The sequence below is a fragment of the Sphaerodactylus townsendi genome, linkage group LG01 (assembly GCF_021028975.2).
Source record: "Sphaerodactylus townsendi isolate TG3544 linkage group LG01, MPM_Stown_v2.3, whole genome shotgun sequence".
Lineage (NCBI taxonomy): Eukaryota > Metazoa > Chordata > Lepidosauria > Squamata > Sphaerodactylidae > Sphaerodactylus > Sphaerodactylus townsendi.
In genome coordinates, this window is record NC_059425.1 from 158466834 (window position 1) to 158480685 (window position 13852).

At 42.6% G+C, this 13852-nt stretch overlaps 1 protein-coding gene across 4 annotated transcripts in view; it reads left to right on the forward strand.

Annotated features, from left to right (window-relative positions):
• Positions 1-13580, forward strand: part of RNF144A (ring finger protein 144A) — a 68504-nt gene extending 54924 nt beyond the window's left edge. The window contains exons 1-7 of one of the 4 annotated variants that reach the window (XM_048498318.1): positions 372-952; positions 2199-2303; positions 2484-2544; positions 3810-4017; positions 6580-6727; positions 8815-8904; positions 11665-13578. In XM_048498318.1, the coding sequence (XP_048354275.1) occupies positions 2493-2544; positions 3810-4017; positions 6580-6727; positions 8815-8904; positions 11665-11796 (630 nt within the window). In that variant the 5' untranslated portion in view covers positions 372-952; positions 2199-2303; positions 2484-2492 and the 3' untranslated portion in view covers positions 11797-13578. Of the gene's footprint in view, positions 1-371; positions 953-2198; positions 2304-2483; positions 2545-3809; positions 4018-6579; positions 6728-8814; positions 8905-11664 lie in introns of those variants that run through there. The other 3 variants (XM_048498290.1, XM_048498310.1, XM_048498299.1) reach the window with 3 other exon arrangements.
• Positions 13581-13852: the final 272 nt, after the last annotated feature.

The window sequence follows — 13852 nt, forward strand, 5'->3', positions numbered from 1 at the left end:
TTGGTTTGTTTTTTGGGTTTTTTTGTGGATTTCTAAGCCTTTCCTTTCTTACTCACCCATTCCCATCTTGGGCAGACAGCCCTTTTTCAAAGGTGAGTATCAACCAGTGCATGGCCCAGGAAGGCCTGTGTTTTCTTGAGAGTTCAAATCTCTACAGAGAAAACCGCAGTAGCGACATTCAAAAAGTAAGCTTAAGTAAAATGTTGACATGTCTCAGAGGGTAGCTGATTCTATAGGGCCATCACTGAAAAGGCCTTTACCTTAACTCTAATCAACTTCATCCCTGATCAGAGGTGATCTGGCACTAGCAATATCAGGAAACTCTCTAACCTGACTTTCTAGGCTGGAACCCAGTAGGCTGAAAAGCCTTTCACAGTTGCTCATAGAAACAGATAAAGATAGATATCACACTGAATCTGAATTTCCATTATTCAATGAAAAGCCATAATTGAATATTATTGTGGGTGCGTTCATGATAAAATATTTTGCATTGGGAAACAGGGTGAAAACCACTTAAATGTTTGATCTGAAATAATTACGTGATAGGACTGTACTTCCTTGGTGCCAGTCAGCGAATGAAACTTCCTAGGGCTGAGCTTTTGAATCTCAACAATTAAGCAGCAATTTTATGGCTTATGCTCTGAGGTTATTTATAAATGCAATACTGTGGGCAGCAGAAGCTCTGTAAGCTCCCACCCTCTAAAAGAGAGGGAAACCAATTCTGTTCCCTTCCCCTGAGGTAACACATCTCTGCCCACATTCCTAGAAAACTGATAAGCCTTCATTTTCATTGCCTAGATATGGTGATACCTGGAGATCTCCTGCCATTACAGCTGATCTCCAAATTACCAAGATCATTTTTCCTTGACGAAATGGCTGCTTTGGAGGGGACTCTGGCATTATTCCCTCCCCAAACTTCATCCTTCCAAGACTCCAGCCCCCAAATATCCAGGTATTTCCCAACCCAGAGCTGGTAACCCTATAGCTAGATGAGTACAAGAGCAGACCTCTCTAGAGTACCCTCCTAGATCCTGAGGGTCCCTGGTCTCCAGTTTGAGAAATGCTGGTGTGAGAAGTTGCTTAAAATTATGGGTATCAATAAGTATGCAAAATATGTATACTGAATGGGGGGTTAGAGATCATCAGCTAGTATAAATTGTTCAATGTGGGTACGTTACCAGCAAACCTTTTCCAAAAGCATTTCCAAATTTGAGTTTTCAGTTGGATTTTTCTGTAAGCCACTGTGGTTTGAATGGACAATGCAAATAAAATAACTGTAAGAAAATGCTCCAATGCTGTGTATTTAAAATTGGACATCTTGCAAAGGACTATGGGAAAAGCAGAAAACCAGATTCTACAGGTACTTTGAAATAAAGCCGCTGCGGTGGGTTTGGCTTGGCTTTTAGTGTTAACTTGGGGCAACCTCGTTGTGCTTTCTGACCAAAAGCCAGGAACAAAAGAACTGTATAAATAGATAACGGTTTTATGATGAAGTGTGTGTAGATGGATTTTTTGAACTCCCTTTTTTCTCTTTTCTCTCTTTCAATTTAAGTTTATGAGATGATGTGGGTGTTCTCCTGTAGATAGAGCAAATGGCTCACTCAAACCTGAAGTAGTCGTGATTGCAGCTAGACTCATTCATTCAATTCATTCATTCAATTTCTATATTCTACCAAGGTCAGGCTTGGGGAAGCTAACAACAAAATTTAAAAGTTCAACAATTTGAAATAACACTTTGCATATAAATAATACTTAAACACCTCAGTTCAGTTAAAATTCCAGATGGTGACCTTAAAACTTTGTACAGTAACGGATGGCCGGTCAAAGGGGAGAAAACAAGGGGTTCCCAGGACGAGGAAAGAGATACGGAATAAGAAATAGATACGGATGTACTAAGGAAGGTCTTAGATCTATCACGATTCCTCCCTCTCCCCCACCCCCAGCCACAGTCAGTTTAGAAGTTGTCAGAACCTAGGTAATGTGAAGATGTATTTTATACAAGAGGTCTTCTTTCAAGGAGGGTCCTCCTCACAGAAGGCCATAGCAGATTTTTCCATGAAAAGGGAAACAGAAATATAAGGCAGGTGGGCCCTTCACATCCTTGGCGATTTATCCGAGAAAACAAGCAGCACTCTTAAGTCATACTTAAGTTATTGGATTATTTACAGCCCTTGTGTTTGACTTTTTTTTTTTTACAGTGCCTGAAACAGTATGTAGAGCTTTTGATCAGGGAAGGACTAGAAACTGCAATTAGCTGCCCTGACGCTACCTGCCCAAAGCGAGGTCACCTACAAGAAAATGAAGTAGGTTTTATTCTTCTTACATAGAAGTCTTGCTACTTTATGTCACAGCCATATGGGGGCAGAGCTAGGGAGAGAATGCCGTTGTGGGATTCTTGTACCAAATTCATTGCCTCTCTTTGTTGAACAAGACTTTGGTTGTGGCTGTTGTTAATCTGCTCTTTGTCTATCTCTTTACAACAGATCGAGTGTATGGTTGCATCAGAAATCATGCAGAGATACAAGAAGTTACAGTTTGAAAGAGGTACGGTGTTAGGTGCAGATTTTATTAAAGAACTTCAGTGGGTCCTAAGTTGTGGTTTAATACGTGCACGGGCTTTTGAGTAAAAGCATTTGTCACAGAATCCCATTGTGGGTGTTTTATTTTAACCACCTTTTATGTATATTCTCAGAGACTAGCCAGAAACCAGCACAATGTTAGACGTATCAGTGGTCTTTTCCCCACTTACCATCTGCTGCGCGCTACTCTCGCCAAGTTTTGCGGGGTCCCGCGGCACTCCCCACTACAGGGGCGGCGACAATGCAGCCGCCCCAACTCTGCCGCTCTTGCGCCTCCTCAGCGCGTGTCATTCCTGGCGCTCCTCAAAACGGCGCCTTTTGATGACCCCACACAGAGCGCGGGGTCATGGGGAAGCCCAGGAGCGCACCAGAAACTACGCGCGCTGAGAGTAGCTCGCAGCAAAGGGTGGTCGATGGTAAGTGGGGAAACGACCAGTCAATTAAAAAAAAATCGCAACCTTTCTCCAAGGAGCCCTGGACAGATTTCATGGCTCTCCCCCTACCTTTTTATGCTCACTATAGCCTTGTGCAGTACGTTAGACTGAGAGTGTGTGACTTGTCCGAGATGACCGTAATGGACAAGTGGAGATTTGAACCTGGGTCTCCTAAATCTTAGTCCAGCACTTTGTAACAAATGCACCACACATGTCCAGTTTCACTCATTGAATGCTACACAGGACTGTAACAATACAGTGTTTGAAGAAGTTTTGTGTTCATTTTTAGGGGTGCAATTTTGTGTTATTAATTCCAGGGAACATTGTGTATCAAAATGATGCACTATATCTGAGAGTTTGTGCAGCTTATTCAATTCTCACAAAAGGTCATGTAGGACTCCAATCTAGCTATAGCTACAAAAATCTGATTTAAATTTTAAAAATCAATTTTTTAAAAAAGCATTTACTTTTATCAATTCTGGTCTTCAGTTAGTTTTAGTGTTGCTTGTGGAAATTCCCGCAGGCATCTCAGACCAGCATAAAACTGGTACCCGTATCACAGGTAGTTGATTTGAATGTGAAATATGGGGGCATGGGAGAGAAACCTGGCCTGAGATATAAAGTGATGCATATTCCCTGCTCCTTTGCTTTTCTGTATAAACCCAACCAGAATTTTCACATCTTGCCCCACAAGAGGTGAGGAATCTAGTGAGGTACCAAGAAATCCTGCACGCATGGTGTGATTCAAAAACAATTCTGCACCTTCACTTTTTTCATTAATTTGGTTTCCATGCAGAGGTGCTCCTGGATCCCTGTCGGACTTGGTGCCCATCTTCATCTTGCCAAGCAGTTTGCCAACTTCAGGAATCGGGACCTCAGAATCCTCAGCTGGTACAATGCCAATCTTGTGACATAGAGTTCTGTTCAGCGTGCAAATCCATATGGCATCCGGGGCAAGGTTGTCAAGAGAATATGCCAATCACCTTCCTCCCGGGGGAGACAAGGTACGGGAATTACTACATTATGTAGTTCTTAAACATTGAATAGCCACACTTTTCCCTTCCCCATCACTCTCTTGAATGTGTCACTAGCAAAACATAAGCCAGGTTTTTTCCCAGGTTTGTGGAAGGAATAAGGCAGGTCTTGACATATCCCAGGAGTCAGGGCATCGAGGTGCCTAGAAATTCCATTGTGATGTCCAATATTTCTAGCAGTCATTTATTGTAAGTGCCTCTTTGTGATATCTATTTATACACTACAAGAATTGCTATAGCTTTTTAAAAAATGACAAGAAACTGTGAAGAGTGTAGGGTTAGATTTTGTGATAGCAGTCAGTAGAAAGTATGGTAATTAAAAAACAAAAAGCACAAAGAGTGAAATGTAAGTCTGGCTTCTAAATTTTTGGGGTGGCTCATAAAGCCAAAGGAAACTTGTCAGGACTTGGAATAAAGTATTGCCTTTTAGCTCTGTTACTTTTTGTAGTATCTGGTTTGCAGTAACTCATGAGTAACTTATGCTATGGCTTTGCTTCATAATGGTGTCATTCAGTTTCACAAAAGGTCAGCTATGGCACAAGAAGGAGCCTCAGAATGTACTTCTCCCAAGCAACAAAGGAAAGAGTTATGAATAATCAGATTCCATTTAACTAAAAATGAGGTCAGATGGAGCCCAAACTGGCCTGCTTTTACCAGTCCGCTGCACAGAAGGACAGGCATCTTGGGCCAAATTAGATGTTACTTTTTTAAAAAGTCAGCTCATTCTCCCTACAGCCATACAGCTTCAGGCTCTTCACAGTGCTTCCCGTGAACACAACTTGGGCAATGTATTGTCAAAGGCTTTCACGGCTGGATTCAACTGGTTGGGGTGGGTTTTCCAGACTGCGTGACCGTGGTCTGGTAGATCTTGTTCCTAATGTTTCGCCTGCTTCTTTAGAAGTATATCACAGAGAGAAGTCTGTCTCTGAAGATGCCAGCGACAGATGCAGGCGAAACGTTAGGAACAAGATCTACCAGTCCACGGCCACGCAGCCTGGAAAACCTACAACAACTTGGGCACTTTAAAAGTCAAACCATATATTTGCACAGTGTCAGATAGCCATTGCATATCCAGACTGTTTTATATGAGCTTCCCTGGTTGCTTACTTTCTTTGGAGTTTAATCCAGGGTCTTTTCTTCACCTTTAAAGTGCTTCCTAGCCACATACTTGAAGGAACATTTCTCCGCATGGATACCCAGGGGCCACCTTAGGTCAGAATAGCATGGCTGTCGGTGTTCCCATCTACCTGTCAGTGGTGGTTCAGGGCATAGGCTTTTTTTGTGGCAACTCCTATTTTGTTGTATATAAGGAGGACTGTTTATTTTAGGAAAGGCTGCAAGACATTTTCCACGAAGCATTTGGCAAGTGAGTTGAGTCTGCTTGGCCGTTTTAAATTGCTTGTTAGGATTATTCTGTTATTGCACTTTATGTATTTTAAACTTTCCTATCAAGCAAAAAACCCTGGTAGCTAGGGCAGGTAAATTATTAAAACAAATTAACATTTAAGTAAAGAACATCAAATTGAGAGAAACATTATAATGGGGTCAATCCCACCATCTTCCAAGGACTCTTTCTTTAGATAGTCGATCCATTAAAGAATAAAAAGATAGAGCAGGAAGAACAAAGAAAAAAGATGTCTAAAAAGATTAATGGATGAGGGTGGCCCCTAAATGGCATTTACAACTGCCTGTTTCCACTGATCTTGAAGTTTCCAGGAGTTCAGGGACCCCACCCATCAAATTGTGGGTCCCCAAAACTGGGAAGGGAGGGTGGTGAAAGAAAGACTAACTCTCTACCAGTGTAAATCACTCCTCAATGGGTACCTTTATAGCTCAGCAGAGTGTTTGTCTGATTTGGAATGAACTTCAGTTTATAAGCCCTCATTTAACTCACTATATGGGCTCCAGGACATCCACTGTCTCACTTGATCCTGATGAAAAAAAAAGTAGTAGAGCTGTGTCATTAGCATGCTGATGACACTTTTCTCCAGTTGACCTTGCCTTACAGTTTAACACCAATGTTGCAAAGTATAAGGGCGAGACTGATTACTGTGGAACCCCACAGTATAAACACCATAGATTCAAAACAACAACAACCCCCCCCCCCCGAACTGCCTTCTAGAACCAATGGGTCAACTAGGAGTGGACCCACCAGAGCATGGTACCCCCTCCCTCCTTGGTCATGTCTCTGCCTGCTGGTCCAAAAGGATACATGGTCAATGCCCTTGAAAGCTGCCATGCGATCCTAGAGAATCAACAAGGTAGCTTTTTTCCTTTATCTGTCTCAGTACATCTTATTTATTTAGAAGGCAGCTCAAGGCAGCTCACAATAAAACGAAGCCAAGCAGACAATAAAAACACCAGTAATCTGAGGTAGATCTTCCCATCAGGGTGGCAAGCTAGTTCCTGTGGCAAAACCCAATATTTCTCTCAACATGGTATTTGTTTTTGATGCTGTTTTATGTATTTTGACAATGTTTTTGAACACTGGAAAAGCAATATATAAAAATATTACCAAAATGTCTCCTCCAGCTCTGTTTTTAAAATGGAAGAAGATGATGCTCCAATCAAACGCTGTCCCAAATGCAAGGTTTATATTGAACGGGATGAAGGCTGTGCTCAAATGATGTGTAAAAACTGTAAACATGCCTTTTGCTGGTACTGTTTGGAATCACTTGATGTGAGTATACTTTGCATAGATAAGTTTGAGAGGAAGAGATTATTTATACATTGTACCAGTAAGAGTTACAAAAATTCCCTTCCAAACTGAACATATTCTAAATTGCATGTTTGTAGGATATTTTAGAACTATAAAGAACTGACAAATGCCCCCAAGTTAATAAATGTTAGATATGAGATTGTCTTGGTAGACAAAATCAATTACATATATGCTGATTGTTCATTACAGTAGCACTACAGAATTGCCAAAGGATTGCAACCCAATAAAGGGCCTTCTTGGTCTTGGCACCCAATCTTTGGAACACTCTCTCTAGGGTAGTTAATCTGTCCCCTTATAGTGTTGTCTTCTACCAGCAGGTAAAGACTGTTTAGTTCAGTATGGTATAACACACACACTCACACCCCAATTAACTGTTATTGGCCTTCCCTCCTGGTTTGGTATTGTGTGCTTGTATGTGTTTCATAGAATCATAGAGTTGGAAGAGACCCCAAGGGCCATCAAGTCCAACTCCCTGCATTGCAGGAACACACAATAAAAGCACTCCTGTCAGATGGCCATCCAGCCTCTCTTTAAAACCCTCCAAAGAAGGAGACTTCACCACACTCCGAGGTAGTGCATGCCACTGTCGAACAGCCCTTACTGTCCGGAAGTTTTTCCTGATGTTTAGGTGGAATCTTCTTTCCCTTCACTTTGAACACATTACTCCTGGCCCTAGTCTCTGGAGCAGCAGAAAACAAGCTTGCTCCCTCACCAACATGACATCTCTTCAAGTATCTAAACATGGCTATCATGTCCCCTCTTAATCTTCTCTTCACCAAACTAAACATACCCAGCTCCTTAAGTCTCTCCTCGTAGGGCATGGATTCCAGACCTTTTACCATTTTGGTTGCCCTTCTCTGGACCTGTTTATAGAATTGTTTGTAGAATTATTTAACTGTTTTACATTAAATGCTGTTTTAATGCCCTTTTAAGTGTTTTAACGTTGAAATATTTTGATGTTTGCCACCTGAGGGGACTCTATTTGTGTGGAAAGGCAGCACAGATTTTTTAAAAATAAATAGTGCAGCCATGCGACTTGCTCATTTGGATCCAGTATACTTGTTCGGAACCAGCTGTACCCATAGGCTATCAGTGAATGCTGAGACTAATTTGTATGCGTATGTTCATTCTCATGGGCTTCTTATTTCAACTGATTGATATCCCAGCAGATCTTTTTGACAAGGCGAAGGGTTGTATAATACTGAGTTCAGAGTCTGTGACAAGAGCGTGCAGATTTGTGAGCCGCATCCCTGAGCTGCCGCCTGCCTCCTTGCGAATCAGCAGCCAACTCACTGATGTCATTTCACCTTGCAAAGCAGTGAAAGCCCTGCCAAGCCACGTCACTCTAGGCGTGGGAGGAGGATGCCTCATGGTGCCAAAAGTACTTTCTCCCTACTTTTGGTACTTGGTGGCATCAGTATTGCACAATGACAGTGGTCCCTTCCGTACACGCAGAATAATGCGTTTTCAAACCACTTTCACAACTGTTTGCAAGTGGATTTTGCTATTCCGCACAGCTTCAAAGAGCATTGAAAGCAGTTTGAAAGTGCATTATTCTGCATGTGCAGAATGAGCCAAAAAGCCAAGGGAAAACTCTGCTTCCATCTTCCCTTGCAATCCTGACCTGCAGGACCTCTTAACCTTGTCCTAATGCTACAGTCCTAAGAGAATCATAGAATCACAGAGTTGGAAACCACAAGGGCCATCAAGTCCAACCCCTTGCCATGCAGGAACACACAATCAAAGCACTCCCGACATATGATCATCCATCCAGCCTCTGTTTCAAAACCTCCAAAGAAGGAGGCTCCGCCACTCTCCGAGACAGAGAATTCCACTGTCGAACAGCCCTGACTGTCAGAAAGTTCTTCCTAATGTTTAGGTGGGATCTCTTTTCCTGCACCTTGAATCCATTACTGGAGTGAGACTCACTGTCTTCTATGCCTTCAGCATCTATCAAGTGACATTTATGTTGGTTTGTTTTGAAAAGGATCAGTTCCCGATCACCACTTTCACCAAAAGTATTCTCTTTCTTCTCTGTTGGTTTATAGGATGATTTCCTCCTTATACACTATGACAAAGGTCCTTGCCGGAATAAGCTGGGTCATTCCAGGGCATCTGTGATTTGGCATAGAACACAGGTAGGTGCCAAATGCCTTTGAAGCCTTTCATTTTTTTTGTACAAAACCAGAGTAAATTAAGAAAGCATAGGCCCAAGGGGGGAAAAAACAGCAAGACGAAAATAGCATAGAGCAGTGATGGCGAACCTATGGCACGGGTGCCAGAGGTGGCACTCAGAGCCCTCTCTGTGGGCACACACACACAGAGTTCATCATGTGGGGGGTGGAAAATCACCCCCCCCACACACACACACACACACATCTAGGCTGGCCTGGGCACTGAGCACGATGTGCGTGCACCGTGGTGAGCAGGGAGGACTCGGCTGGCGGGCCTGGTGCCTGTGCTCTGGGTGCCTGCTGCCTGAGGGGTGGGGCGCAGAGGAGGTAGAGATGCTAAAGAGGCACAGAGCGGTGCGCGTGGGACTTGCTGGAGGCTACAGCAGGCTGGCCCCTGCGCGAGCGGGTGGGGCGGAGGAAGAGGGAGCCAGCCGGTTTTTTCTAAACTAAAACCTCAGCAATCAGGTTAAATTGCCAGGTTGGCACTTTGCGATAAATAAGTGGGGTTTGGGTTGCAATTTGGGCACTCGGTCTCAAAAAGGTTCGCCATCACTGGCATAGAGAAAGATTCTTTCCCCTTTTAATCAGAGAATAACTGATTCCTTCTAAAGTTGGGGGTGATAGGAACTTCGTTTCTGCATGAAGAGCTATACAAAGTCATTTCGGGGGGAAAAAGAAGTGGCTACTTGATTTTCAGTGCTCTGGGAATTTCTGAAAAAAAAGGGGTCTCAGTCACGCTGATTTCCCGTAGCTATGCCAACATGTTGCAGGATTCTTGATTGGCAGGAAAAAGAGAGATCAGTAACAGGATTTGCAGACTAATCCTAAAAGAACCCAGCTAAATTGAGGTGGCCTACAATGCAGATTGCTAGCTGTTGACATTTACTAGGCCTTCAGAGTTCTCTGTTCTATCACTGGAGAGCATGAAACAATATAGAAAAAACAGTGCCTTAATTCTAATAAGCAGCATGATATTGCAGTGGAGAGCTTTGTTTCTTGCGCAATAAAAATATTTTGCAGAATGAGTGGGAAAGCACCTATGAAACACTGTCTTGCATCTTTTTTTTAATTTCTGTAAAATAAGGAAATTAAGAAACAGTGGATTTTTTTTAAAAAAAATAATCCTACCGTATTCTGTCCTGTCCTTCAAAATTAATTTGGTTCAATAGTGCCACCTGCTGACAAGATACAATAAAGAAAGGGTTGAGTCATAAAATCTGAAGCAGAATGCCAAAAATGATCACAGTTCCAGCTGCAAGATTGTACGTGTCATAGATGTGATGGTGAAATAATTTATCCCTCTCCCTCAGCGTCTTAAATTTATTAAATACATCTGGGCGTGTTATGCCAAAACATAAGGACGGCCTCTCAGAATGCTGTCTCCATCTGTACTGCTTTCCCCAAGGCGTAAAATTCTGTTACTTCTGTGGGAGTCTGCATATTAATCAATTGCACTACTGAGTGCCGCTATGCAAGTGGTTCTTGGCAGTCTCCGTAACAGGAATCCTTTAATTCACCATTAAGCTAATCAGAATACACATTTAATAAACCCTCCTCAAACCCCAGCTTGTCTGGCTCACCTTTTGGCTAATCCTGCTTGTCCTCATCACTTACTGAAACTAAACCTAGGTAGGCAAGTCACTGCATTGGTACACATGCCTACCATTCCCACTGCCTCTGTTGCCTTCTCTTCCTGCCTGCCTGTCTTCCCTTTTGGTAAGGTATAGATTGCAGATTTTTCAGAGGAGGGATGTTAGGTAACTGCTCTATCCCTTTGGCTGGTGAGGAGATGTAGTTTGGTGCTGGAGCGTCTGCTTTTCATACAGCAGGTTCCAATTTCAATCCTTGGCCTCTTCATCAAAAACAGTCAGATAAGTGATGGTTCAAAAGTCCTCTGAGATCTTACAGAGTTGCATCCAGTGAAAGTAGACAACAGTGACCTTTGATGCACCAGTTCTCTGACTTATTCTCAGGCAGCTTCACGTGTGTTGTGCAAAAAGAAACCACTCCGAGGCATTGAAATAGGACTGGATTTTAAAAAAAAAACCCAGCTGTTTTAATACCATGGAATTGTCTTTATGACAGAATGGAGAAGAACTAGGACCGTGGTGGTGAACCTTTGGCACTCCAGATGTTATGGACTACAATTCCCATCACTTCTGCGAGCATGGCCAATTGGCTCCATAACATCTGGAGTGCCAAAGGTTCGCCACCACTGAACTAGGATCTCCGGTTTTTTTTTAATTAGTTAGTTAGTTAGTCCATCTGTGCTACCCTACTGGAGGATCTGTGTTTGACTGCCAGATCATTGGCAGAATTCCAGAGATGCAGCAGGAGGTCAGGAGGATTGTTATTGGGCTATATTGTTAGTTAGATAGTGGGCTAAGGGATTTGGAATTGTGTAGTCAGGTTGGTCTTTCTGTGTTTTTCAGCTAGTAAATTATCGGCCTTTGTTAAGAGGAAATCCTCCCCCTCACAGATGTCAGCATGTGTTTTTGGGTAATATGGATTTATCGCCCTCTGAAGCGAGTTTTTTATTGAATGTTCAAAGTTATTTTGTAATTCGTATAACTTTTGTGATTTAATGTATATGTTAGCTGCCCTGAGCCTGGCTTCAGCTGGGGAAGTGCAGGATATCAAGTTGAATAAACTAAACTTCTACATTTTTCTGTAAAGCAGTTTGAATACTGCTGATGTTGCTTTTCTGTTGTTTTTGCATTTCAGGTCGTGGGCATCTTTGCAGGTTTTGGTCTGCTGTTGTTAGTGGCTTCTCCTTTCCTTTTACTCGCGACGCCGTTTGTTCTCTGCTGCAAGTGCAAGTGTAATAAAGGAGATGACGATCCGCTGCCGACTTAGATGGAGCGAAGATGGGACTGGTTCTATGCAGTATGTTTCCCACCCCTGCTTGCTCTTGACATTGAGTTTAGTCTCACTAGACCCAATTCTGACTTCAAGCAAGACCTGAGGTGCCGTGACCTAGCAGCTACCACAGCTGCTTATTCTCAGTACCAAGAAAGAGTCTGGCATTCCAGGTGTTCCCGTGTGTTTAGGGGCAGGCATAAAACAAGCTGTACATCAGAAATGTATGCATAGGTAACACAGGCTGTTTCTTTGTTGGCCCTGAGGCTCCTTTGGCAAACTCGGAACTGAGTTGGTCTTATGAAATGAAACTTTTCACATATCAATTGGATCAAACTGGGGTGTCCCCCTGCTAAACCAATGTGCTTTCATTACCGCTTGCCATTTTAATATCAATCAGTTTTAGTATCACTTTTAAAAGCATTTATTTTCTTACAACTGGATCTCTGTTACAGTTGCCACTGGAAAATATGTGAACCCACCAAACATACAAACAGTAATAACAGAAGTCCAGTAAAACTATCCATTGCCTTTGGCATTTCAGAGCAAGAGATTTGAGTTATAACGAAAGACCTGCTATCCAGTCCAGGTTGTTTTTTAAAAATGTTGGAATTATTACTCCTTTTTTATTTTCCTGGATATTTTTCTTTCTTGGCTGTCAGTTACCTTCAACACCAATAGGGCTACCTAACTTCTAATCCAGGTATCTTCTTTTGTAGAGATGATTCTGTTGAAACCAAAAGAGATGTTCTCCTAAATATTATGAAGATTCAAGGTATGAGACATCTGTCTTGGTCCACAGATATTGATGTAATTAAGGACACGATCCTTCCCCACTCAAGCATAACTTGTTCCACAGGGCCAATCGTAGGGCTAAACTTCTTTTTATCCTGCTGGCCTTCGGGCCCCTACCGCAAATGCAGAATAATGCACTTTCAATACACTGTCACAATGGTTTGCAAGTGGATTCTGCACAGCTGTAAAGTGCATTGAAAGTGGATTGAATGTGCATTATTCAGCATGTGCGGAAGGGGCCTTGGTATCTGCATTCACACAAGCATACTGACCACTACGCTAAATGGGATGCCTCTCAGATATTCATGCATTCCTCTTGGTCTTTCCCAGCATCCCACTTGTCAAGCTACTTGAACCCTATGCAGGCCTATATTGACATCCTGACCTTTGCGGAGGATGGGGAGGGATCAGTGCTCAGTTTCTTTTTCTGTTTAATGGCTAGAGCACACTGAGCCCTATCTAGGAAGTGGGACAGGAGTTTCCGTAACCCTTGTGTCTGTCTAGCCCAGCAACACTGAACTGCATTTTTAGAGAGAAGGCTCATATTCCAGAGTACTAAATTTGTTTGTATTACTATCAGCAGCTGCATCCTATTAACTGAGTATGAAAACTTCTGAACTTTTTTTTTGCTTCATCTAATGAAATGCCTGCAATGATTGTATGTAAGGTCTGTTAAACATGTTAAATATTTAGTCCACTTTCCAATCAGTTATATCTCATGCTGTATGATACTGTGGCAGTTATTTTCTTAAAGGACTTATTTTCTTAAAGGAATACCCATTTCCCATTTTAGATTTTGATTGCTTTTCTGCTTTCTTGTTTCATCTGTTACATAATTTGAAGGGCTGAACTTCTACAGAGGGAGTCAAATATGGAAGTCAACATACCTGATATCTGTTGGGGTTAAGCAGTGTTTCCCCACCTGGGGTATGCGTACCCACCAGAGCAGGGGTCTGCAACCTGCGGCTCTTCAGATGTTCATGGACTACAAATCCCATCAGCCCCTGCCAGCATGGCCAATTGGCTGGCAGGGGCTGATGGGATTTGTAGTCCATGAACATCTGGAGAGCCGCAGGTTGCAGACTCCTGCACCAGAGCATTTGGGGGTACATTTAAAAAATTTCATAATGGGTAACTTGGTAAAATTTTAGGGAAATGGGTTGCCAAGGGGTATGCAAGTGGAAAAGGCTGGGAACCATTGGAATAAAACTATGAATTCCTATTTCTTATTCCAGGAGATGAGATGAGTAAACCAAGA